A 27,019-nucleotide genomic window follows, 5' to 3' on the forward strand; every position below is an offset into this window, starting at 1 on the left:
ATCTACGCCAGCAATTTGAAGAGCACCACGTGCCCAGCGTCCGTTGATTCAGCGTTCGGACAGGATCAATATATATATTATATCTTACAAAATAGTATATATAATTAAAAATATTAAAAAGATAGCTCTCTATCCATTGGAATTATAATGAGATATTTACTCAATTTGAAATTATGATGGTGAATTCATGTAATTTTTTTTATCACGTGATCTCTATTTTTTTTCCATTTTCTTTAAAAAATATATAAAAAATATATTTAATATTTTTAAAATAATAAGGTTTAATAAAAATTGAGACCCTAAATATAAGTCATAATGAATTATGTCTAAAGATTATCCTGATCTTTCGTAATCTGTCTTTAAATTATTTTTAAAAAATTATGAAATTAATTTATAATCGATTGTCAAATAGTTAAAGGATGAATGAAGTTTTTTTAAAATATGAATTCGTTAAAAATTACTCTTTATTATATTGTAACTAATAAACTGCCTATCTCTAACCAGCTGGACCCACGGGCTGCTTCCTCTTCGGATTCTCCCGGCATAGGCAAATAAAAATTTAATTTAATAAATTTTATAAGTTTTATATTTTAATTTGCTAAAATTCTCATTTGTTAATTAAAAATTTGAGGGTTTAATTAACTGATAAAAGAAAGCAACCTTCGAGTTCCTGGAGACTGCCTCGTCCCCCTGGCCATGCGAGAGAGCAGCGCGAGAAACCGCGAGCGAGCGGGGCGAGAGGTTGATGGGAGAGCAGCTTGTGCCTGCATTTCCTTCCGTTCGGCTCGAGAAATTGTTCCAGGAACGCAGGAACAAGTATGCCGAACGCAGCTGTGTGCTGGCGTCCCCTATGCCGTCTCGAGGTCGGTTCGTACCTCAAATTTAGACATCAGCTTGAGAATACCAGCATGGAAGAATCCCCTCTGGTTTCTATTCGGAGTCTTCTCATCCCTTTTCAGGCGTCGTTGATTGGCCCTAATGCTTGATCTTAGGTATACCTTAGCTTGGCAGGAGTTCTGAGTTTTGTTTGTTCTGTAACTTTGAGTAAGGGATATTAAAAAAACCATAACGCCTTTCATCCGGATAATGAGTCTGTCGTATTAGATTTACCTGTCGAAAGTAGCATGCGAGCTTGATCCATAATAGGACAATAAATCATGCATTAACCATACAAACTTAGCTATTAATCATGGTGTCAGCGAGACTTCCGTGTGGTCTTTGCTCAACACGTTACCACTGGGTATCTGATGATAAGTGGATAAAGTCAATGGTTTTCATATAGCCCTATTCTGAAACATGTTTGCTGTTGACCTTCAGCATCAGGAGATTTCTTTTTCTCAGGATAAAATTAGAATTTTTATGCATGATACACCAGATGTAAGTTTCAGAAAGAATATTAGAAAAGGTAAAATAAGTCAAAGATGTTTTTAAAATAATAATACTTTTTCTTACTTCAAACGATAGTATAGGTCTAGACCTGCTAACTTGCATAAGCATCCTCGAGAAATTTAGTGAAGTGATCAATACAACCTACAATCTAAAAGCAAGGGAATGACAAAGGCCAACCAGTATGATTTATCAAATCATATATCATCTTTATATACATGCAACCTATTTTGTATGTGAGTGAAAGCCAATAGCACAACATGATTTAAACTTTATAGTTGACTCATGACAATCTAAAATTTAGATGTTTGATTAATTATTTTCCAAATTTTAAAGAACTGCAGGTGCATGTCGAGTGTTAGAAGGATAACAAACTATATAGACTTTTGCAATTTTTTTTATGGAAGTTGTCTCATATCTCTTGGATGATACAGTGATCCATAGAAACCTTCCTAATATACCTGCTTATTAGTAAGAACCACTAGGCACCATTCTATTGGGCTTCTACTGCCCCACAAATTCTCTTAATTTCCATTCCCTGTACTCTCTATAGCTATAAATGGCACTTGACTTCCCCTAAAAAAGACTTGTATTTGCCTTCCGACAGTCTGATTTGGGCATATCGGGATCACAGTAAGAGGGCAGTTCATAGCATTTGTAGATTTCATTTACGTTACGCACATCAACTTTTTTGGTCAATTTTGATGGTGAATATGCAAAGTTGCTCAGAGAATAATTTCCATGCAACCTTGAATATCTGTGAGGATTTTAAACTTCCAGATAATTTCCCTATGGGGCTCAAGGTTCTTGTGGTGGATGATGACAACGCCTCCTTGTCACTAGCAAAGAACTTGCTTCTTTGTTGTGGATATGATGGTGAGCTCATCTCTCTATTTTTTATGTGCATGCATATTTGAAGATATGGAACAATTCATCTTCCTATTTTTTTTGTGCATGCATATTTGAAGATATGGAACAACTTACCTTAATTTGTTGTGGTTTTGCCTTCTAGTTATGACCAAAATTGAGCTTTCATTCATTTTCTTGTAACGTATGTGATATTTTTCATATTACAGTAACAAAAAAATCTTGTTAGATTTGGATCCAGTCTTTTTTTTTCATAAGGTATAATGGCAACTTATTTGGTTAGTCTTAAATTTTTCCATATTTACCGGAGATATGATTTTGATTCATGCACTGTGCAATTGGCAATATACATACACAATTCTTTCGTTTTCTCTCTTGCATATTAAACTTAGTTTTAGAAACATACACTCTAGATTCTTGCATGCAGGTGTTCGTCAAAAGAAAAGAAAGATCTTATTTAGAGGTGATGGTTTTCTTCTAATTTCTTGTTCTGAAGTTTTCAAATATTTGATTCTTTTGTTTCAATTTTGAATATAGATATTAAGTAATGGCTCAAGGTTTCTTGCATCCTTGTGAACACAAGTGAAACATTTTGTTTCATTACCAACTTATAGTAGAACAACCCGATGCCAAAAAAATAAAAAACTCAGCTGAGTCTTCCATGAGCACGAAAGCTACTCAAGGTAATAAGGAGAGGAGAAGAACCTTGATACCTCAGTTCTAGTGGTAGTGAAGGGAGTGGCTAGTCATCCCACCGAAGTTCACATCGGCAAAGGAGACAGTCGAGAGTGATTTTGCAAACTCTTTGAGGCTGATTTGACAAAGGCAGGGCAGCAAAGGCGATTTCATGATTTCTTATGGAATTAATCATGAATATAACACATATATATCAAATATTATTATATACATTGATGTATGTTATTTATACACACGCATCTCTCTCTCTCTCTCTCTCTCTCTCTCTCTCTCTATATATATATATATATATATATATATATATAATTGGCAATGGATGAGTTTCGATGTTTGTCTCACGGTAATATGCTTAGGTTAAGCAAATAACATGATATAATTTATCACGAATAAATTTGGGTTAGGTTAATTTATGTGTTTTAAATTATATAACAATGTAATAAATTATTCGTAGTAAATATATAGGTACGGTATGCTAAATAGTGACTACTAGTAAATATGTAGGTACAATATGCTAAATAGTAACTAGGGTTAGTAAATTTACTGGTGTAAAAGGTAAATTTACTGATGTTTGCCAATTATATACATTGATGTATGTTATTTATACACACGCATCTCTCTCTCTCTCTCTCTCTCTCTATATATATATATATATATATATTATATAATTGGCAATGGATGAGTTTCGATGTTTGTCTCACGGTAATATGCTTAGGTTAAGCAAATAACATGATATAATTTATCACGAATAAATTTGGGTTAGGTTAATTTATGTGTAATTAATAGTGCAATTTTAAATAATTACCGGTGATCCTGTCCGAACCAGGGGTCAACGAACGCTGGGGACGTGGCGCTCCCTGCTGGATCCTCGAGTGCTCCGGCGAACCTGCAACAAAACCGAGCCGGGAGGGGTGTCCCGGCGACGGCCCTCCGACGCTCAAGTCAGGCGAAGGAATAGATGAAAGTGGTTGCCGGATGAAGACTCGCGTACCTCCGGTTAAAGAAGTGGAGGCCTTATATAGACTTCTGAGGAGGCTGATGTACATATACCGAGGCACACTGCGTGTCCTCGACCCGTACCAGTATGGGCTTGTCGAGGAGCTTGCGACTCCTTCTTGCTATAATGCGAGCACGTCTTTGATGGGACGGTGGGCGTCTTTGATGGGACGGTGAGCGCGGCCTAAGATCCTGCGTATCATCTGCTGTCAGATGTTTCTATCCTTGCCTTTTCTTACTCCCGTCGATCGTCCGGCCGGTCGTGATTTCTCGCGTCCGGCGATCGGGTGTTACGATCATGGGAGCTTCTGATGCTCTACGGGTCATTCGCGGCGTTGATGTTTTATTCCTTGGTAGCGGGCCCTCGCTCGACCTTTCTCATCGTCATGAGCGTCGGAACCCCGACTCCGGCGGGGTGTATTGCTTCCGCTCGGAAGCTTCAGCTGGTCGTCGCCCTCCTTATCCGCTCGGCCAAGGCCTTTGGCCCTCCTCGCGGCGTTGACTGCTAAATGGGGTCCCCCATTCTTACTGCCGGATCACTTGCCTCCTCTTCAAGTCTAGTCGAAGGAGGCAATGAGTCTGACTGACTGGACTATGTGTCCGAACGGGCGGTCGTCGCCTTACCGCCGCTTATGATATACCTAGAGCCGTTCGGCCCTCATAACTCATCATCCGCTCGGCTCTTCGTTCTGGATGTCTTGGCGTCCAGCGTGGATGTTTGCTTGTCTAAATCTTCTCGAAAATCACGCAAATCCTTTCCATTAAGTCGAAGCATACGCGGTATGGGCGCATTAATTGCGCCTGGTGACAGAGCTCCACGTGGCTCTTCTTGTGTGGCGGTGATGATCCGTACGATGGGACGCGATTACTTTGAAATGGACGGTTAGATGATGACCTCGTCTCTCGTGACCTGCATCCGACGGACGAGGTCGACCAGCCTCGTTCGCATAAAGCCTTCGTCTCCGCCCTTACGCCGCATTTCTCTGTTTCATCGCTCATCCTCCGTCGAAGGTGCCCGCGGCTGCTTCATTCCGGTTGTCCTAGCTCTCGCCTCTCGGTGGTTTTCGGCTTTCTGGTGATCTTCTCCGTTCACCTTTCCTCAGTAAGCTTCTCCCTTCCTTTCGTTCGGCCTTTCCCTTTCGCGTGGAACTCCTTTCGTTCCCTTGCTTGCGAACTCTTATCTGTCCTCCGTTTCCGAGTTTCCTTCGGCTTCCTTCTTTCTTTTTCTTGATACTTCAGTCATGGCAAGCACTTCCGTACCCACTGTGGATGTTCATGGCCCTTGGTACATGACCATGGAGAGTCGGTTTGATGAAGAGGGCGCTCGTCGTCTTGTTCGGACGTATGGGATCCCTGATGACTATGAAATAGTTATAGCCGACCCGGCCGACGCTTTTTTCTGGACCATTCAGGGCGGCCTTAGATTTCCTACCCATCCCTTTATTTTGGAGGTTTGTAATTATTTCCGCATCCCGCTCGGCCAACTTGTGCCGAACTCCTTTAGGTTGCTGAGCGGGGTGGTTGTCCTCTTTAAGCTGCACAGTATCCCACTTGACCCCAAAATATTCCACTCCTTCTTCTATCCCAAACAATCCGGGCTGGGCACTTTCATTTTCCAAGTAGAATAGGCTTTAAATTTTTGATAATATCCGACCTCACAAAACCTTTGGAAGGTTCTTCTTACATCGACTTCTGACGGCGTTCGAGAACGAATGGCGGAACCGCTATCAGAGCCAGTAGGACTTCAGCGGTCGAAATAATCAGGCTACCTTAAATACGTGACTGGTTGTCCGGTCAGTGATCAAAATCGACGATTGCTTCTCGAGGGTGTTGTATATTTTGGATTATCTCCCGTTGAGACGATCTCCCCTAAGTAAGGACTTTTACTCTCTTAGCCTTTTTGTCTAGCAGTTTTAATTTCTTCCATTCTGTTGAAGTCGTGTGGCTCGAGGCCACCGATCGTAAGTTGAAGGAGATTGGCGGCTACGAAAAGAACTTCGCGGTGCAATCCCGGCCGGCTTACGGAGAGGGGGCCTTGATCATACAACAGCTTCTCCATCCGTTTGAGAGGTTGGCGGATCCTTTCCTCTGGGAGTTCCCAGTAGGGATTCACCTGAGGAGTTCGTGAGCGTCGTGAGACTGACCTCCCGACCCAGAAGGCGAACCCAGGCGCCGATCGAGTCGCCCGCTCGATCGCGGTCGCGAGATCGGACCCCATGGCCTCGCCGCGCGACCCTTGGCTCTCCTCCGGCGACTCGTCGTCGCTTCGACGGTTGGGCGAACTTGACCATAGGGAGTCCTCGGGCCAGGCGATTGCGGTGAGAAGTGCCGGCCGACCACCCGACCGTCAAGACTACCCTTGATTCCCATCGGAGGAATATTTCTTGTCTGCCGATCGACCATCGAGCCCGTTCATGAAATAACCTTGGCGGGTCCGCTCATGACTTTTCGAGGGCCTTGATTCGGGTGGCCTCATGGCCGTAATGACTCGGCGATAACCGTATCACGTGACCACTCGGGTAGGTTCGTTTTCTTCGTGTGCCGTACTCTGTTCGGTTCGACTTTGTTATTTTCCTCGCGGCATTGGGCGAAAAATCGCCACTAGCCATGACTGGCCGTGGAGGATCTCTGGAGAAACTCCAGTGTCGGGGGTCCATCGGTAGGCGGGAGAAAGCAAGCCGTGAGGCGTGAGCGAGGAGGCCGCCGACACAGCTACGGTGGCTCGACTTGAAGGCTGGTGAAGACACGCGATCTGGGGCGTAAGCGCGCGCGGCCGGGAAGAAGCAGGCGATTCTTGATGGACAGATGAAAGTTGAAGTCAGGAGCCCTAGATCGTGATCAGAATCTGGAAGCCACTAGGTGCCGAGCAGGATGGGCGCTCCGGCGACGCACTAAAGCGGAGGTGGACGAGAAAGTTCTCGAGGACTCGCTAATTGCCTCCGGCGGCTTTCGAGAAAGTCTGAGGAAGGGGCCAGGGTCGCTAGCAATGGCGAGAATACCTCCGCTCGGAGGCGGTTCGTATGAAATTTGGTGGCGTCTCCTCGACTTTCGTAGGGGCGGTCGAGGTCACCGTGGCGTACTGGAAGAAGGGAGGGCACCTTCCTGCTGACCTGAGCATTCCCTCTTCAGATCTGGCGGCTATGATTGACGATATCCCGGACGCCTTTTTTAATTTTGAGGACCCGGAGTGAGGCGAGTTCTTCCAAGTACTTTCTGTATTTCATCCGCTTTGCGGATGTAAAATTTTTGTACGCGTCGTTCGGCATAGTTGTGTTCCTTTGCTTGTATTTTTGTTTGCCCTTCATTGCCCTTTTTTTTTTGTCTGTTTGGTGCTTATCCGTAGAGTCAGTTAAGCTCCACGTGTTCCCCACTAGGCGACCGATCGGGTTAATCAGTTGACTTGTTTTCCTCGAAATCGTTTAGCGCTTGGCTATGCTGTTTGCATTCAGTGAATGCGAAGTATTGGCAAACTGATGGCCGATCGGACTTAATCAATTTAGTACTTGAGAACGCTCGTTATTTGGCGTCCTTAGTTTCGACGGCGCGGATATTTATAGCCGGTCGGCGCGGCTCTCGATCTTTAACGTTGGATCTCGACGGCGCGGATATTTATAGCCGGTCGGCCCGGCTCTCGATTTTTAACGACGGGGCTCGTCGGTCTTCCGCTCGGAGAGTTTATAGACGCTGGCTCGTCTCTCGGTCTTTAACGTCGGTGCTCGACGGCACGGTTATTTATAGCCGGTCGGCGCGGCTCTCGATTTTTAACGACGGGGCTCGTCGGTCTTCCGCTCGGAGAGTTTATAGACGCCGGCTCGTCTCTCGATCTTTAACGTCGGTGCTCGATGGCACGGTTATTTATAGCCGGTCGGCGCGACTCTCGATTTTTAACGACGGGGCTCGTCGGTCTTCCGCTCGGAGAGTTTATAGACGCCGGCTCGTCTCTCGATCTTTAACGTCGGTGCTCGACGGCGCGGTTATTTATAGCCGGTCGGCGCGGCTCTCGATTTTTAACGACGGGGCTCGTCGGCGCGGATATTTATAGCCGGTCGTCTCGATCTTTGCGTTGGTGCTTTCGGCCAGCGGTTATTTATAGCCGTCGGTAGCTCTCGATTTTAACAGCGGGGCTCGTCGGTCTTCCTTCGGAGAGTTTATAGGCGGCTCGTCCCTCGATCTTGGCCGTCGGGGCTCGACGGCGCGGTTATTTATAGCCGGTCGGCGCGGCTCTCGATTTTTAACGACGGGGCTCGTCGGCGCGGATATTTATAGCCGGTCGGCGCGGCTCTCGATTTTTAACGACGGAGCTCGTCGGCGCGGATATTTATAGCCGGTCGGCGCGGCTCTCGATTTTTAACGACGGAGCTCGTCGGCGCGGATATTTATAGCCGGTTGGCGCGGCTCTCGATCTTTAACGTCGGATCTCGACGGCGCGGATATTTATAGTCGGTCGGCGCGGCTCTCGATTTTTAACGACGGGGCTCGTCGGTCTTCCGCTCGGAGAGTTTATAGACGCCGGCTCGTCTCTCGATCTTTAACGACGGAGCTCGTCGGCGCGGATATTTATAGCCGGTCGGCGCGGCTCTCGATTTTTAACGACGGAGCTCGTCGGTCTTCCGCTCGGAGAGTTTATAGACGCCGGCTCGTCTCTCGATCTTTAACGTCGGTGCTCGACGGCGCGGTTATTTATAGCCGGTCGGCGCGGCTCTCGATTTTTAACGACGGGGCTCGTCGGTCTTCCTTCGGAGAGTTTATAGGCGGCGCGGATATTTATAGCCGGTCGGCGCGGCTCTCGATTTTTAACGACGGGGCTCATCGGCGCGGATTTTTAACGACGGGGCTCGTCGGTGCGGATATTTATAGCCGGTTGGCGCGGCTCTCGATTTTAACGACGGGGCTCGTCAGCGCGGATATTTATAGCCGGTCGGCGTGACTCTCGATTTTTAACGACGGGGCTCGTCGGTCTTCCGCTCGGAGAGTTTATAGACGCCGGCTCGTCTCTCGATCTTTAACGTCGGTGCTCGACGGCGCGGTTATTTATAGCCGGTCGGCGCGGCTCTCGATTTTTAACGACGGGGCTCGTCGGTGCGCGCGGCTCTACGGTTTAACGTCTGGGCTAGACGGCGCGGATATTTATAGCCGGTCGGCGCGGCTCTACGGTTTAACGTCTGGGCTAGACGGTCTTCTACTCGGACGTTTATAGACGCCGGCTCGTCTCTCGATTTTTAACGACGGAGCTCGTCGGCGCGGATATTTATAGCCGGTCGGCGCGGCTCTACGGTTTAACGTCTGGGCTAGACGGTCTTCTACTCGGACGTTTATAGACGCCGGCTCGTCTCTCGATTTTTAACGACGGGGCTCGTCGGCGCGGATATTTATAGCCGGTCGGCGCGGCTCTACGGTTTAACGTCTGGGCTAGACGGCGCGGATATTTATAGCCGGTCGGCGCGGCTCTACGGTTTAACGTCTGGGCTAGACGGTCTTCTACTCGGACGTTTATAGACGCCGGCTCGTCTCTCGATTTTACAGCGAAGCTCGTCGTAGCGGATATTATAGCGGTCGGCGGCTCTGTTTGCGTCTGGGCTGGGCGGTCTTACTCGGACGTTTATAAGCGGCTCGTCTCGATTTTAAGCAGCGGGGCTTGTCGGTAGCGGATATTTATAGCCGTCGGTAGCAGCTCTACAGTTTAACAAGGCTGGGCAGCGCGGATATTTATAGCCGGTCGGTAGCGGCTCTGCGGTTTAACGTCAGGCTGAGCGGTCTTACTCGGAGCGTTTATAGGCGGCTCGTCTCGATTTTAACGGCGGGCTCGTCGGTAGCGGATATTTATAGCCGGTCGCCGCGGCTCTACGGTTTAACGTCTGGGCTGGACGGTCTTCACTCGGGCGTTTATAGGCGGCGGCTCGTCTCTCGATTTTTAACGGCGGGGCTCGTCGGCGCGGATATTTATAGCGGTCGGCGCGGCTCTCGGTTTTATGGGCTAGGCGGCGCGGATATTTATAGCCCGGTCGCGGCTCTGGTTTAACGTCACAGGCTGAGCGGTCTTACTCGGGCGTTTATAGGCCGGTTCGTCTCGATTTTTAACAGCGGGCTCGTCGGTAGCGGATATTTATAGCCGTCGGCGTGGCTCTGATTTAACGTCTTAGGCGGTCTTACTCGGGCGTTTATAGGCGGCTCGTCTCTCGATTTTAACGGCGGAGCTCGTCGGCGCGGATATTTATAGCCGGTCGGTAGCGGCTCTGATTTTACGTCTGGGCTAGGCAGCGCGGATATTTATAGCCGGTCGGCGCGGCTCTCGGTCTTTAACGACTGGGCTCGTCGGCGCGGTTATTTATAGGCCGGCTCGTCTCTCGATTTTTAACGACGGGGCTCGTCGGCGCGGATATTTATAGCCTGTCGGCGCGGCTCTCGATTTAATACTGGCTAGATGGCGCGGATATTTATAGCGGTCGGCGCGGATCTCGAGGTCGACGGTCTTCTACTCGGACGTTTATAGACGCCGGCTCGTCTCTCGATTTTTAACGACGGAGCTCGTCGGCGCGGATATTTATAGCCGGTCGGCGCGGCTCTACGGTTTAACGTCTGGGCTAGACGGTCTTCTACTCGGACGTTTATAGACGCCGGCTCGTCTCTCGATTTTTAACGACGGAGCTTGTCGGCGCGGATATTTATAGCCGGTCGGCGCGGCTCTACGATTTAACGTCTGGGCTAGACGGCGCGGATATTTATAGCCGGTCGGCGCGGCTCTACGGTTTAACGTCTGGGCTAGACGGCCTTTAAGGCTAACTCCTTACCAGGTCGAGCGACCTTGGCCTTCATAACTTATCTCGCGCTTGAACAGTCTTTGTGCCCGGCCGAACGGCACGGGTCATTTGCTTGCGAATCCAATCGGCTGGGAGGCCTTCACTATTCGGGCGCTTGGCTCGGATAATCCATATGCCCCTTTCACCCAGCTTGGAGAACGTACTCCTGGCCGAACGGCTCAGGGTCTGCTTCGTCGAGCATTTTGGCTCGGATAATTTACCTCCGTCCGGAAGGTACTGGGTCTTCGATCCTCGAGCGCTTGGCTCGACCCATTTACCTCCGGCCGAACGACGCGGGGCCTTCGTTTCTTGACAATGCCTTATATTTGTTCTCTTGGTTCTTCATTTCTGCATTTCCGTATTCGATCGAAAAAAGTACAGGATGATTTACGGTGGTACACCTTTCATCCCTTGGTAAAGTGGAGGTGGTTAGCGCTCGGCTATCTAGCGCGAGTCCTCGTCCTCGATAATGTCCTTTTACGGCGGAGCTTTCGATAATTTTGAAGGGCCCTTGCCCACGGACTTGGCTTGCCGGCGTCGCCGCCGGTTTGACTTTCTTCGGATAAGGTCGCCGACACGGAATGATCGAGGAATAGCCAGCGGCGGTTGTAGTTTTGCTTCATTCGTTGATATGCCATCGGTAGAATGGATGCCTTGCTCGCTCCTCGTCGATATCGTATCGACTCCATTTCTTCGATCGGCGTTGCCTTCGTGTCTGATTGGACCGACGGACTCGATGTCGACTTGACGGAATGAGCCGCCGCGTACGACGGATGGAAAGGTGTGGCGCCGTCGCTTCCTTAGGAGTCGTCGGATGGCCCGTAGCGCCCGGCGCCGTCGGTGACTTCCTCCCGTGGTCGAGCCGGCCGAGAATCTGAGAATTTCCGGTTGGCTACTTGACGACCGTTGCTTTGGGGTAAGCCACGGACGTGAAGTGTTGCTCGATGCCGTAGCTTTTGCACGATCTTCTAGCACCTTCACAGGTGCCGCCCGTTGTCGGAAACGATCGGCGAGGATCAACCTCGGATGATGTGTTGCGGATGAATTTTGACCATCGCTCGGTGATCTGGCTGGTGGCTCGGCCTCCCACTTGGAAAAATAATCGACCGCCGTATTGAAATTTCCTCTGCCGGTCGCCGTGGGAATAGACCCTGATATCCGTTTCCCGTTGATCGAAAAGGACGTGAAGCGGCTGATGTCTTCATCTCCTCTGCCGGTCGGTGCGAGAAGTTGTGATACTACTGGCATGATAGGCACGTGAATCTTGTCCGAGCGGCGTCCGTTTGTAAGGTCGGCCAGAAGTATCCGGCTAGCAAAATCTTCTTGGCTAGTGATCGTCCGCCCGGATGTCCTCCATACGATCCTTGATGTACCTCTTGGAGGATGTAAGCCGAGTCTTAGAGCTCACACACTTCAACGGCGAGAGAAAGCCTTCTTGTAGAGCTGATCGCCGATGAGTGTGAACCGACCGGCCCTCCTCCTTAACAGCTCGGCTTCATTCCGGTCGGACGGGGTGGCGCCCAAGCGCAAAAACTCCGTGATAGGTGTCCTCCAGTCGCTCGGCAACGTGAGGCCTTCCATCCGGTCAACATGTGCCACCAAAGATACTTGTTCGATGGGCTGCGGGATAATGATCGGCGTTATAGAACTTGCTAGTTTGTGACTCATGGTGCTGGTTCTCCGTTGGGAATCTTGAATAAGAATCTCATGAAATTAGCTTTGAGTTTTTGAAGGCCTCCGCGTAGAGTTTAAAGAGTCTTTGTTGATTTGAAGGTGCCCGATTCTTGGCCAGTGAATCTGAATAAGCGTCAGCCGTGGCTCCCCACGTCTTTGCTTGCAATCCATGAGGGCCTCGTACTACTTCGTTGTTGGTAGCCTTGTAATCGGTAGGACGGATAAGTCGTCTTTTCTTCACAGGCGAGGCGTATTCGATCCCACTTGTGGTGGAAGACCCGTCCACGTATATTCTCCACGAGCTTAGGCTCGGCTTTTGCCGGTCATGAAAATCGGCCGAGTTGCGCTTTGATCGCCGGCGGGGCTGATATTGGATGTCGAATTCACTTAGTTACCGTCCGTTTGATGGTAATGCGGGCGCCTGGGATTCAACGGCACTCTTCTAGGTGAACATTCGTCAGAACAATGATGGTGTGAGCGAAATATGGTCGGCGCGGCGGCTAGAACAGCGAGCCAACTTCGAGCCGGTGTAACGAGATTGACATCTTTTAAAATGTGGCTCGAAAATACACTTGCTCTTCTCGCCCTCACTAATCTTGAGCCTACAGCGTACTCGATTGACGACAGATAAATATAAAGTGACTCACCCCGATCGGCTTGGGCAGGGAATTGAGATATGTTTCAATTCTCCGAACGCTCGATCGCATTCTTCGTCCCTGGAACTTAGTAGCCTTGCGCAGATCTTGAAGAATGGTAGGCTCGGTCGGCGGTTTTGGAGATGAATCTAGACAGCGGTCAACCGCTGCACTTCCCTTGTATTTACGGGAGGCGGCATGTCTTGTAGAGCTTTCACTTTGCTGGGATTTGCTCGATTCCCGTTCGGTCACTATGTACCCCGCCCTCCTTTTGCTCGAGCTTACGGGGATTTAGCGACTCCGTATTTGCGTGGCGTTCGGAAGGTTTCTCACCGTGTCCATGAACGGATCGGCGCGGTCACATTCGAATACTACCGCGTCGCCGTCGGGACGCTCGTCGTCTACGACATCTCACGCCGCACCAGCTTCGACAGTTTCCATCGATGGCTGCAGGAGCTCAACAGTATGTGCTCCGATCCCGCTAACTTTCTTGATCTTCGCGATTGTTACTCTGGATCTGATGTTAATTCGCTCGATTTTGACGATAAATAGGGTGACTTGTTTCGGCGATAAATCTAACCTTTTTTGCAGTATGCTACACTTTATTTAGCGCTTGAAGACTAATACTCGTTAACCCGGCCGGACTTGGGAGCGCACCTCGCGTATGGTGGCTTCAAGTTTTTACTTCGGGATGATGGCATTACGCTCGACAAATTTCTTTTCTACCTTGGTGGCGGCGTCCGGTCGGACATACAATTCATCTGTATGCTCGGCGAAATTCGAGGCGACTCATGTGTCGACCGGACGAAGACATCGTGATTTCGTTGGAGGCGTTGGATCGGCTCCTCCTACTGCTCCTCCTCCGGATCGAAGCGATAAAAGTCGTGGCCTCCGATCGGGTCGGATGGATCTGAACCTCCTCCTTTTCATCGTAAATTAAGCGGGAGGTTTCTCGGTTATGGCGTGTACCTCGATCCGGGCGCCTTCCGAGCGGAACAAGCTGCTCGGACCGTTTCTATATAGCATTTGAGCCGCTAACTGATCTCCTCGTACTTCTCCCACCTTGTCTTGACGGGGAACTTCGTCTTCGGTGGAAGGTTGAGACGCTCGGAATTCAGCGCCGGTCGTCCCAAAATAACGTTGGGCGAGGGAGAGTCGACCACCAATTTATTGTCTGGTCCTCTGGCGGCTCTTCTCCCGGTGAGGTAGGCCGGATCATCCAGGCCTGTGCCGTTGCAGTGAACCGTGGGCGGGCGTCGTCGTGGGGCGGCTCGGCAGTCGATTCCGGTGATCGAGCCTTCTTGAATATAATGTCACCGAGCTCCTGTGTCACAAATACGATGAATAGTGTAATTTGCTATTACTCGCTTTAATGAAGCGAGCGTCGTCGTGGCACTTCACTCCTCAAGTCTCGGGCCGAAAGTGATTCCGGCCCACTTGCCGCTCTTGGCTCTGACCATTGCGTGGATGCATGTAGCTGCGGACGCCCGCCTTTCTGGCTCGGTTGGAGTCTCCTCCGGTCGGCCCACCAGCAATAACGTTGATCTCGCCTCGGGAAGTATTGCTTCTATTTTCCTCTTCCCGAGCGGACGGCCGGGATCGTTCTCTTGACGCTCGGCGATTCTCCTGCCTTGGAGATCTATGCCGATCGGGCGTCTGTTGATGTCGCCTCTCGGTGCGAGTCCGGTCGGCTTCATGGGTCCTTCGCCTCCTGTCGATGGAAGGAGACCGTCGCTCGGCCTTCCTGGGAACGGGATTAGCCACGAAGGGAAGACTTCGACAATCCCTTGTGTTGTGCGTATCCGTCCGGTGGAAGGAGCAGAACATAGGGGTCCATTTCTTCTTTGGCTTGCTTTGAGCGGTAGCTACTTCTTGTACTTGGGACCTTACACGAGGGGAGCGGATTGCTTCGGCCCTTGGTCCTCTCGGCGGTTGATGAGCGGCGTGCTGTTTCCGTTCGGCCTGAATAGGTGCCCGCTCGGTTGGAGCTTCCTTTTTCTGGGCAGCTTGCGCTTCTTCCACGTTAATGTACTCGTTGGCCCGATGTAGCATGTGATCATAATCCCGGGGCGGCTTTCGGATGAGCGATCGGAAGAAATCTCCATCCACTAGGCCTTGTGTGAAGACATTCATCATGGTTTCCGAAGTGGCCGTTGGAATGTCCATCGCCACTTGGTTGGATCGCTGGATGTAAGCTCGAAGCGATTCTCGGGCCTCTTGCTTGATGGCGAACAGACTTACTCTTGTTTTTTGATAACGCCGACTGCTGGCGAAGTGGTGGAGGAAGGCCGTTCGGAAGTCCTTGAAGCTTGTGATGGATCCGTCCGGCAGCCTTCGAAACCACCGTTGAGCCGATCCCGAGAGAGTGGTAAGGAAGACTCGGCACTTTACTCCATCGGTGTATTGATGGAGCGTGGCTGTGTTATCAAACTTACCCAGATGATCATCCGGGTCAGTTGTTCCATTGCACTCGCCGATCGTCGGAGGCACGTAGTGCTTGGGCAGAGGGTCTCGCAGAATAGCCTCCGAAAATTGGCGATTGATCCGCTCGGGAGATGAGTCCGCTCGGGGAGCTTTCCCCTTTCTGTCATCTCGCCTAGGCATCTCGTCTGAAGAAGATCCTCTATCCCTTCGAGCTGGTATGGCTTCAGGGGTACGAAATAAGACTCGATGGAATGCGACAGTGGCTGGAGGTGCTTCCGCTCGGCCACCTGACGCAGACGTTGCTTGTTGCTCCGGTCGTTCGGCTGCTGATTTCTGTTTTTGCTCCACAAGTTTGGCGACCCTTATCTCGACCAGAGCGTCCAACTCTTCTTGTGAGAGTGCCACGGTATGTATTCTTCCAGCCTCGTCCATTGCCTTTGCTCAGATGCAGGTGCGTTCCCACAGACGGCGCCAAATTGATCCTGTCCGAACCAGGGGTCAACGAACGCTGGGGACGTGGCGCTCCCTGCTGGATCCTCGAGTGCTCCGGCGAACCTGCAACAAAACCGAGCCGGGAGGGGTGTCCCGGCGACGGCCCTCCGACGCTCAAGTCAGGCGAAGGAATAGATGAAAGTGGTTGCCGGATGAAGACTCGCGTACCTCCGGTTGAAGAAGTGGAGGCCTTATAGACTTCGAGGAGGCGTGTACGTATCGAGGCACACACGTGTCCTCGACCCATACCCAGTATGGGCTTGTCAGAGGAGCTTGCCTGACTCCTTATTGCTACAGTACGAGCACGTCTTTGATGGGACAGTGAGCGCGTCTTTGATGGGACAGTGAGCGCATGCCCTAAGATCCTGCATATCATCTGCTGTCAGAAGATGTTTCTATCCTTGCCTTTTCTTACTCCCCGTCGATCGTCCGACCGGTCGGCAGTTTCCTCGCGTCCGGCCGATCGGGTGTTCTGATCCGCGCGGGAGCTTCCTGGTCATGTGCTCTCTGGACTGTTCGCAGCGTTGATGTTTTATTCCTTCGGCCGAGCAGGCCCTCTGCTCGGCCTTTCCTACTGTTCATCATGAGCGTCGGAACCCCGACTTCGGCGGTGTGTATTGCTTCCGCTCGGAAGCTTCAGCTGGTCGTCGCCCTCCTTATCTGCTTGGCCAAGGCCTTTGGCCCTCCTCGCGGCGTTGACTGCTAAATGGGGTCCCCCATTCTTATTGCCGGATCAACCGGTAACTTGTAACTGTTAGTAAATTATAATTACAAGTAAAATATTCAATTATAATTATCAGCAAATAATTATACTATAAGTAATTTATAATTTTTAAATAAATTAATTACATAAAAAGTTAATTAAAAATAGTACTTAATAATTGAAATTAATTATGTTTTCATTAATAATTTAATTAAATAATTAAACTTGGTCTCGGCTCGACATTTTAAACTTTGATTAGGTGAGTAAAGACTTCTCAGAATCACAAAGAGTAGGTTTTAACATAGATTGATGAAACTACGTCATGATAAATTATGTTGTCATTTTTTTTCTTCTTTTATATGGAGCTCAATTGATCAGGTATGATGTTAGTATCTCTTTACCATACTTGTTTAATGCATAGTTTTTTGTTGAACTACCTTTTAGATCCTTGTTTACTTCCCCTTTGTTCTTTTTTCTGCAACCAGGAAATACGAGCTGCCTGATTACCTTTAAAAGAAGATTTTAAAGTTGTGATTGTTTAACCTCTATATATACTGAATGACAACTCTTTTGGAACCTATGTAAATATTCTATTAAGAGAAGACTGGAATGATATCATATGATTATTTGATCACACGAGTATAATGGCCTATTGCCATTATCTTGTAGTATTGGATTTCTCTAGTAATGGTTATTAGAAAATAGGGTATTCTTTTGATACTGTTTTACTTGAAATGACAGCTTAGATGATAAGCCAAACTATTCCAAAGGTTTTTTTTAGGTTACATAGGCTATCTTGTTTCCAAGGATAGTTTGACTGAGTGCATGTAAGGATAGTTTGAAGGTTATCTTATTAAGTCCACAACCAACTAATTTGGTGTAGCTAGAATTACATCTTTCTTAAAATAGATATATTGGTTAGGTTGTATACATGTTTAATTAGTTGTTTGATGTTATTTGAAGCTCTGTTACTACAGAGACTGACCATTAGTAATTTATTTGGATTGGAGATTATTTGATCTGCCACTTGGTTGTCCTCTGGTAAGAAGTTGCTGTCTGGAAAAATATTGAGAATGGTCTTGCACATTTTTTTGATATTTTTCTAAAAGGTTAAAGCTAATAAAAGGGCAGCCACGTAGCTTCCACCAACACATTCTAGGAAAGAGTCAATCCACATTGGTTAAAACTAATATCAGTGGAAATATAATATATTCCACGAAGTTGGTCAAAAGGGTTTCTAGTGTGGGAGTGTAGAATAAGAAACTAGGGTGAATAAATGGAAAAGACAAATATAAGTGCCAATATACTTGACAATTAACTATTCCCATATTAAAATCCCAATTCTTCATAATTGTTTTTTTATGGTTCTTCAGTAATACCATAGACTTGGATAAATTCTCACTAAGGTGGATAGATTCTCACTAAGGTAATACTCAAAATTTCCTATAGGAAGAAAAATGGTTGGAGAGCAGGGTGGACAAATAAATAATAGTTTTAGAATTTAGCGCATTGGAAAATCTGAGAACTAATAATGAAGATATGAAGGATCTATTATTCAATAAAAAAAAAATATTGATAACATTATTAGGATAAGACTGGGTGGTTGAAATGGAAATGAGAGTATTGTGTGATTGTTGGGTTGAAAACTTATAAAATCATGGTATGACCTTCTATACTTCATGGATCAAGGAGTTGAGTTGCTAGAAACAACATACAAAAAATTATATAACATAGATAAAAATGCCAAGATGGCTTTGTGATGCTCCTTGAAAGGATAAAATAAACAAATAAAATTATCTCAGAGCAATTAGGTGTAACAACAATAGCTAATAAATAAAACTCATAATAAATAAAAATTTCTAGTAACTTGGTCCATGGTGAATCGACTTCCTAGTAAAGTTAATTACAATAATATAACTATATAATTAAAGTGCAATATTACTATTTTCTCACGTGGAGCCTATAATGTAGCAATATAATTAAAGAGTAATATTACTATTTTCCCATGTGGAGCCTATAATGTAGCAAATAAGCATTTAACATTACCCTTTTTTTTTTTTTAAAGTGTGCTTGCCCTTAAGCATGAATTTTGGAAACTGATGGTTCTTAGATAGATGACTGGTGTCTCTACTGCAGTGGGAAAACTTAATCATAATGGAGATGACACTGGATTTCGTGAGATGGTGTGTTGATGTGCAAGAGCCTTCTCTTTGATGTGATTTTTTTTGTCATACATTATACATAAGAGGTTGGAGGTAGTGTAAAAATACAAGTTACCTTGGCCAAGGTATATTTCATACTTAGGATAGTATTGCTGAATGGATTAAAAGGGAATTCAATTATTATTATTTTTTTGTTATGGGTGGAAGACCAAGTCTTGGATTGGGATTGTTTTTGAGGGAATACAATGATTAACTTTTTTCTTTTTTGGTTGTTGGCAATATGGAGGGGGGACAAGAGAATTTTTTTTAGGAGCTGATGGGGAAAATCGGGCATTAGTTTATTTTCTTCTTTTTTTTTTGTTAAAAAGAATTAAGGGAAAAAAGAAACTGTTTTTTCTCCTTGCAATGAGGGAATTATAGGGAGGGGAATATATTTGTATTGGTACTTAATGGAGTAGAGGAAGGCAAAAAGAAAACTATCGTTACTTTGTTTTTGATATTACGGGATTGGTGGAAAGTGAAAGCTCATTTTCAATTTATGGGAAAAAGTCAAGGAAGAAGTTTGGAATAAAGAGTTTGATGATAATGATTTTTTTAGCCTTCAATTATAAGTAAGATTAAGAATAAGAAAAAGTCATTTCCTGGAGAGTCAGAGAGAATTGAGATGTGATGAAAAAGAGATGTGGTATGATGAACTACAATAAAATACCAGAACCTGTTCAATGTTTGACCTAGTGTAGAAATAAGAACTTGGTATAAAGTAGTTAAAGTTGAGGTTAACTAAATGTAGCAAAATTTAGAGCTTATAATGATTTCTATGATGATCAATGCACTGGTAATGTGAATAAGATATCTACTGAAGTGCTAAAATTAGGAAAATAAAATATAAAGTGTTGGGAAATATGAAATACTACTCTGATAGTCTTCCTCACTATAAATGACTCTTTGTTCACCAGTGGATCGGTAAGAAAAACTTTTGCTACCCTTTGTCGGTTACTAATCCTTCTTGGCCTCTATCAAGAACTGACACCACTTATTAGTTCTATTGCGGGTATCTAATTGAAGATTACAGTACTAATCTGTTGAGCCTAACACTGTTTGATAATGATGATTTTTTTCTCATCTTTTTTATTTTGTTTGGATTTTTCTTGCAGTTACAACTTGCTCTCAAGCTGCAGAAGCAATATTTCTTCTGCAGGAAAACCATGGATTTGATCTGATAATGACTGATTTCTGTATGACTGACATGGATGGATTCAAGTTGTTTGAATTAGCTGGTTTTAATATGCATCTACCCATTATCAGTAAGTAATTTTCTTTTAGTAAATTGCATATCTGGAAGATATTTATTGTTCTTCATTATTTTGAAGATATCTGTCTTTCTCCTTTATGTAAATATCACAGTGCTGTCTGCTGATTCAAGATTTGAGTATGTGATCAAAGGATTAAACCATGGAGCCTGTGGATTTTTATGTAAACCTTTACGCTTGGAAGAGATGCAAACCATTTGGCAGTTTGTTATCAAAAGAAAGTGGCCCAGAAACGAAGTATCAGAGTGTTATGGTTTTCTAAAGGTTCATAATTATGAGGGCAATAGGTGCTCCACTGGTGGTACTGGAAATGCTTCTACAATGAACACTTTGACCAATACGTTCATGAGAAGCAAAGAAAAGAAAAATCAAGATAAAGAAGATAGTGAACCTGATAATATGGAGCCTCCATCAAAGAAACAACGATTAGCTTGGTCATTGGAACTTCATAAGAAGTTTGTAAATGCTGTTAATCTGATTGGCATAGACAGTATGGCCTTTTCACCACTTGTCGCGTCTCTTAAGTTTTAATTTAAAGTTAGTTACATTTGTTTGATTGCACTATTAATGGTGTTTAATACCAGAATATATGCTTATATGAATTGAAAAAAATCTCACTATAATTTTTTTTTCAGGGGCTGTGCCCAAGAGAATCCTAGATGTGATTAATGTTCCTGGTCTAACTAGAGCAATGGTTGCAAGTCACTTGCAGGTTTGATTTTGAGTTCAATATTCACTTATATTGGATGCTTTTAGCCTTGTGCATCATCTATTTATATCAATATTCAAGTTTATGGAGATAGCTTATTGTTTTGTCATGGCCAAGTGAGCCTCCATGTTCATAGGCTTGACATGGCGCCCATCACGACCCTGTATGATTTTTTTGGTATCAATTAAGTAGGAACAAATCTTTGATGATGCAGCATGCTAGGCAACACACAGGCTATCTATAGAAACCATAGAAAATAATTGCATACAAATGGAAACCATATGGAACGTTCTCAAATAATAATCAAACTGCAAATAAGGTAGCAAATTTATGAACTGAAGTTGAAAGAGTTAAGGTGCCTAATGCCTATATGAAACAAATAATAAATAAAATAAAAAGAACTGTAATACAATAATAAAATCTATAAGAAATCATCAAAATATGCAATTTGAGAGTGTTAAATGGACTAGGTCACCCATGACCTAACCTTGCATGAACATAAGCAAGCTATAGCATGCTGGGCTCAGCTACTTGTCTGAGGTCGTGTTGGGTGGTGTGTGCTTGACCCACAATCTGTGTTTGGCATGACTCGAATGTGAACACGTTGAGCAAGGCATAAGGCCATGTGGTCAAGTGGAGCATGTGCTCCTAGCATGCCCATGATCTATTTTTTCTAAATTTTTCATATAGAACTTTATATGTTATATCCCTTCTACCCCTAAAGTAATTTTATAAAAATTTAAATCTTACTAAATTGCACTTAAAAATCTTTTAAAAAATTATTAATCCTTATTTTATGGCATATTTATCATTATTATTATGTTTAATCTCTTGTTATTATTTTATTAATTTCTCAATCTAGTGGACCAACTTGTGATGAACACAACATGAGATGGTCGAACTTCATGCTACACTTGGGGCTGGGCCATGTCTTATTATTTTTAGTCTTGTTGTGACCTATATGCCTAGATTGCTTAAACATGATCCATTAATATGCCATGATACAATAATGTATCCTTTGAACCGTCCTTACCACTCTCTGATAATCCATAGGTTCTTAGCATGATTTGAAATGTCGTGTCATGTCATCCGAAACGGGCGATATTTACTGTGTCGGTGTGGGATCGACACTGGCACAACAATTGAAAGGGTGTTATGAGGTCGTGGAGGGCACATCGGCCCCATGGTGTCCCTTTGCGTAGGTTGCGAAAGGCGCTACGACCTCGCGGCATCCCGGGTCGTTGACGACGCCATGACAGAAGTTGTGCTTCTATGGATGGACGCGCGAACATGGTGGAGAGCAGTGGGGAGAAGGGAAGCACCGCCAACATCAGTTGCTCATGTGGACTATGGTGGCGTGATACGGCTAATGACACGAGGAATAGCAATGGCGGAGAACTTAGGTTTTATAAAACTTAGGTTTAATCAACTCCTAACTTAAATAGTCCAAAACTAACCTCTAAAATTTTATTATCCCATTAAAATATATAAAAATTTGTTTAAAATTCTAATAAAGTTTTATATATTTCTAAAATTTATTTATTTTTATTTAGTTAATTTTTTATTTTTAAATATATATTTTTATAAGTAAATAATTATTAATAATAGTTATAAAATATTAAAAATTATTTCAAAATTTTAAATAATTTAAAAAATTAATAAATATTTTATAAAATAATTTAATTTTTTAAAAATAATTTAAAAATTTTAAAATAATTTAAAAATTTTAAAATAATTTAAAAATTTTACAATAATTTAAAAATTTTAAAATTAAATATAAATTTAAAATAATATAAATTTTTAAAATATAATTCTTAAACATTTCAAATAAATTTTTAAAAATTAAGAATTTACAAATACATTAAATTTTTTTTAAAATTTTAAAATAATTTTATAATTATTTTTAACCTTTCAAATGATTTTATATAATTTTAGACTTGGTTTTGAATTTTAAGAATTACTTATTTTTTTAAAAAAATTAATAAGTATTATTTTATGAGAAACTATTAAAATATAAATTTAACATCTCAAAATATAGAACATATTTAATAATCCAATTTTAATAAAATTAATATACATTTATATTTAATTTTTTTTAAAAAAATACCGAAATTGTATCGACGTGGCATGATATGGTACCGAAATCGTATTGTTCCAGTCTGAGATTAAAACCTCGACATGGGTCGAGATTTTAAACCTTGGTTCTTAGCACCTAGTTATTTAGTGAAAACTCTATCTACTCTCTTATAATTGCCTTTGGCATGAGAAGAGAGTTAGAAATGAAAATTGAATAGGCATGCAAGATGAATATTATGAACATTAAGATAATAAACATTGAATGTTTGATGATCCATTCATTGAATATTTATCTAAATTTAACATTGGCTGGAACCTAACGCAACCCTCACCCTTTCTCATCCGGACTTGGGACCGGCCATGGTAGGCTTAAGAATAAACACTTCAAATAAATTAATTCAGGCTACCACTTGCAGGTTATTAGCTTGAAATCTTATCATTAATTCATGAATACCACAATCCAATCTGACATTCAACTGCTAAACTACAAGACTTCAATCAAGAATTGTGGACCAATGGATTATACATGAACTTTCACAAAGCTGCAACAAAGAGTAATTGGTGGAGTCTGAGCATATTACTTCCTACACCTCACATCTTCCACTGTTGGTTTTAATCAATCATGCCTTTAGGCCATGCAAGCCTAATTGCAATCCACAAATATTTATCCAGAAGGCCTAAAACTTTATTTCCTATTAAATTATAAATGCTATGCCACTTCCTAAATCTGCTAAGTCCACAATGTCCTAAGTCTGTCTACCTATCTACATATATGATATATGAACTCAAAACACACATATTTGAATCAAATATGAGCAACATTTGATGACATATTAATAGAAAGAGTAAAATTGAAAAATATAATTACTAATCCAAAATTACCTAAGGCAGGACCACACATGATAATAACAATCATAGTTTCAAAACAGCTGATTCTAATTCAGATCGATCGAATTGGATATGAATCCACCATGGCTAACAGTATCTGTTTTATTTGCTACACACCAGATAGGAAGATATTGATCATAAAAAACAACAAGAAGATGAGACAACAAAAAAGATCAGATGAGTTGAATGATTTAGTGTGGAATCAAGTCTTGCAAAATAAAATTGCAAGGAGTACCAAACAATAATTGTAGATGTTGGTGACAATGAAGAGTTGGAGGTGGTGGACTACTCTAGTGTGTGAGGAATGGAGGATAGGAGGTATTAGAGGATCTGATCTAAGTAATGGGTGGTAGGAAGAAGATGTGTAATGATGCGTGGGATAATCAGCGTCAATAGATAGATTTGGAAAATGTTTAAGTTAAAGAGTTAGATTTCATAAATTAGTTAATTAGTAATTAACCTAAAGTTTAATTAAACCTATTAAATAAAAGCAAACTAAATAACAAATTGACTATCTAAAATTTTTAATTTAATAATATAAAGTTTAATTTATATATTACTAATTTAATTAATACTCTTATTATACAAAAGGATGACTTATCACAAACATGATATACTTACATAAGAAGTTATAAAATTAAGCAACTCATAGGCAACCCATCTAATTCATCATATTATCAAAATTATTATAAAAAATCTAACATAGCTAAATTATTGAGCATAGTATCAAACATAATTTACATGAATCAATATGCTAATGTTGTTGTTTCAAACACTTATCGACTATGCCAATTGAAACACACTTTTATCCAATTTTTGTATTTATCCTACAGCAAAGGATTCACAATTACTCATATAGCACTAGTTATAACTATTTCTCCTTCCTTTCCTCTTATTTTATTTCCTTATCTCATATCAATTGAGAAGCTTCTATAGGAAAAATATGACAAAGGGGGCGAATAAATAGTCTGTTTAGTTTTCTTGCAAATTTAAAATTCAAATCAATCGTTAGTAGTAAGTACACACTTGTGTCAAAAATAGTGATAAAAGGATATATATGCACGACAAAAATAAAACAATTAAGATTATAATGCTGATGAGAAATATAACAAGGTTTGAAAATCCCTCTCTTATAGCTATAACCATGACCACAGTATGGTGCATCACACCAAATCTTTTAAATTATTCTTTTTTAAGAGACAATAGAATATGGGCTAATAGTTTAAGTATAAATTGTCATGCCACGTCACTGATTTAGATCAATTAGATCTGCTCAACAAGAGCAAGTATGAAAAATGCCAACAAATGAATATGAAAATTACAAAACAATGAGACTTTTAATCATGTCTCACCCTTCACCCTAAAGAATAAGGATTAACATGAAAATGAGGCTAGATTTGGTAATAAATAATTTTGTGATCTAAAAGCAATGTTTCGGCCCTTTTTTTTGGATCTCTAGAGCTTTTCGGACATTAATGATTTTTAAATAAAATAGGTGCTCTTTGATGATGAAGGAATCTCCAAAATAAATATGAAAAATATCTTCATTAGAAATTTGATCTTCTACTGATAATTGTTTTAGGTATTAGTTGACTAGTCTACCACTAGTCACTTGCCTAGAAGATGGCAATTTCAGTTGACTATTTAAGATTTAGTAAACTAACCTTCAGCTATTGAATTTTTGCAAAAGGTTAGGTTTAGTCTATTAGTATGCCACTAGTTGATTACAACAAATTAGTGCTATCAAACGGACCAACCCGTGGCAGGGCGGGTCGGTTAGCCATCTTGACGGGTTGGGAAATCTCCAATCAAACCCAAGGCGGATCGCGAGTTAGTGGGCCAACCCACGAGCTCATTAAAAAATTAAAAAATATATAGAAAATGATGAAATGTTTAAGTTTAGATTGTGGATCAGGCAGGTAAAGTCCATGAGTCTATTGAGTTTTCCACTTTAGTTTTAAATTTATAAGATTTTTTTTCCTCAAGCTACGGGCCGATCCAAGTCCACCACTGGTTGACCCGCGTGTGTTGACCCGCATGGAATCAGCTTAAAATGGGTTGATAAAATCTCAACTCAATCTACTTAAATTGTTTGACAGGGCGGGTCAATCCGACGGGCTCAACCTGATGGGTTCAACCTAAATTGATAGCTCTATAACAAATACAAAGTTCATTTTAATCATCTACTAAGATACTATTCACCTGCAAGCTACAAGCAAGCAAAATTAAATCTAGTGTCAATTTTAGTTACCTTCACTCTAATTAATCAACAAAAATTGGTACAGACTTGAAGTTTGAGTTCTGTTTTTTCTATGGTCAACCAACTCAAAAAACTATTGGTCAATTACACAGCTTGAACATCAAATTGATTGATCTTCAAGACTCCTAGACCATCTTTGGGATGTCTTAAGACCTATATGTATTTGTTTGAGTCCCCACTAGCAATTTAGAATTGCCTGAATCAAACATAGATGGTCCTTGATATGTAACATTGTAACAAGGAATTTAACCAACTATCTTGCCGAAATCTTAAAGAATAAGGAATAAACTCTTTAGGTAAAATCAGAATTTTCCTATTTATATAAGATCTACTCATGAGGCCAAAATACAATTCACACAATTAATACAAATTCTCAAAATAGCTTTATTTCGCTTTGTACTTGTCTTCAATTATGGTTAGCATTGTCTAATAGTCTACAATAAGAAATTAGAAGTGGAAAGACCGACAATATAATGAGTTTAACCAACACAAAATTATGGATTTAAATATCGTGCCATAATGGTTGGCATGTTCATTCCGCCTGCAGATGTCACCTACATGGTGTCACGGATGAAGCTACGGCCTTGCAACATCATCCACGAGGTTGCAACTGCCTTCGTTATATTTTATAAAATTTATAAATTTATTTACTTTATATTTTTATTTTTTATTTCATTATTTTTTTTGGTACCTATTAATCTTTTCCCTCCTTTGATAATTTTTTTTCTTCTTCATCCGTCCATGAGGATAAATAAAGAGGAAAAAACCTCTATACCTCTTTAACAATGGTTAATTTTTTCCCTCTATCCATGAAAAAAATCCCTTTTATAGGATTGCTAATTTTTTAGTCTATTTATCCATATGGTAAATTGGAAAAAAATAAAACTCTTTAAGATGGAAGAAGCATATTGTTTGAAAAAAAATAAAAAATATATATAATATAATTT

At 42.9% G+C, this 27,019-nt stretch overlaps 1 protein-coding gene across 3 annotated transcripts in view; it reads left to right on the forward strand.

Annotated features, from left to right (window-relative positions):
• Nucleotides 1–667: 667 nt before the first annotated feature.
• LOC122001369 (two-component response regulator ORR21-like) overlaps nt 668–27,019 on the forward strand; it is a 51,338-nt gene continuing 24,986 nt past the window's right edge. The window contains exons 1-5 of one of the 3 annotated variants that reach the window (XM_042556083.1): nt 668–992; nt 2,167–2,262; nt 19,984–20,133; nt 20,234–20,629; nt 20,775–20,851. In XM_042556083.1, coding sequence (XP_042412017.1) covers nt 2,178–2,262; nt 19,984–20,133; nt 20,234–20,629; nt 20,775–20,851 — 708 coding nt within the window. In that variant the 5' untranslated portion in view covers nt 668–992; nt 2,167–2,177. Of the gene's footprint in view, nt 993–2,066; nt 2,263–19,983; nt 20,134–20,233; nt 20,630–20,774; nt 20,852–27,019 lie in introns of those variants that run through there. The other 2 variants (XM_042556084.1, XM_042556082.1) reach the window with 2 other exon arrangements.

The sequence above is a fragment of the Zingiber officinale genome, chromosome 7A, assembly GCF_018446385.1.
Source record: "Zingiber officinale cultivar Zhangliang chromosome 7A, Zo_v1.1, whole genome shotgun sequence".
NCBI classification, from domain to species: Eukaryota; Viridiplantae; Streptophyta; class Magnoliopsida; order Zingiberales; family Zingiberaceae; genus Zingiber; species Zingiber officinale.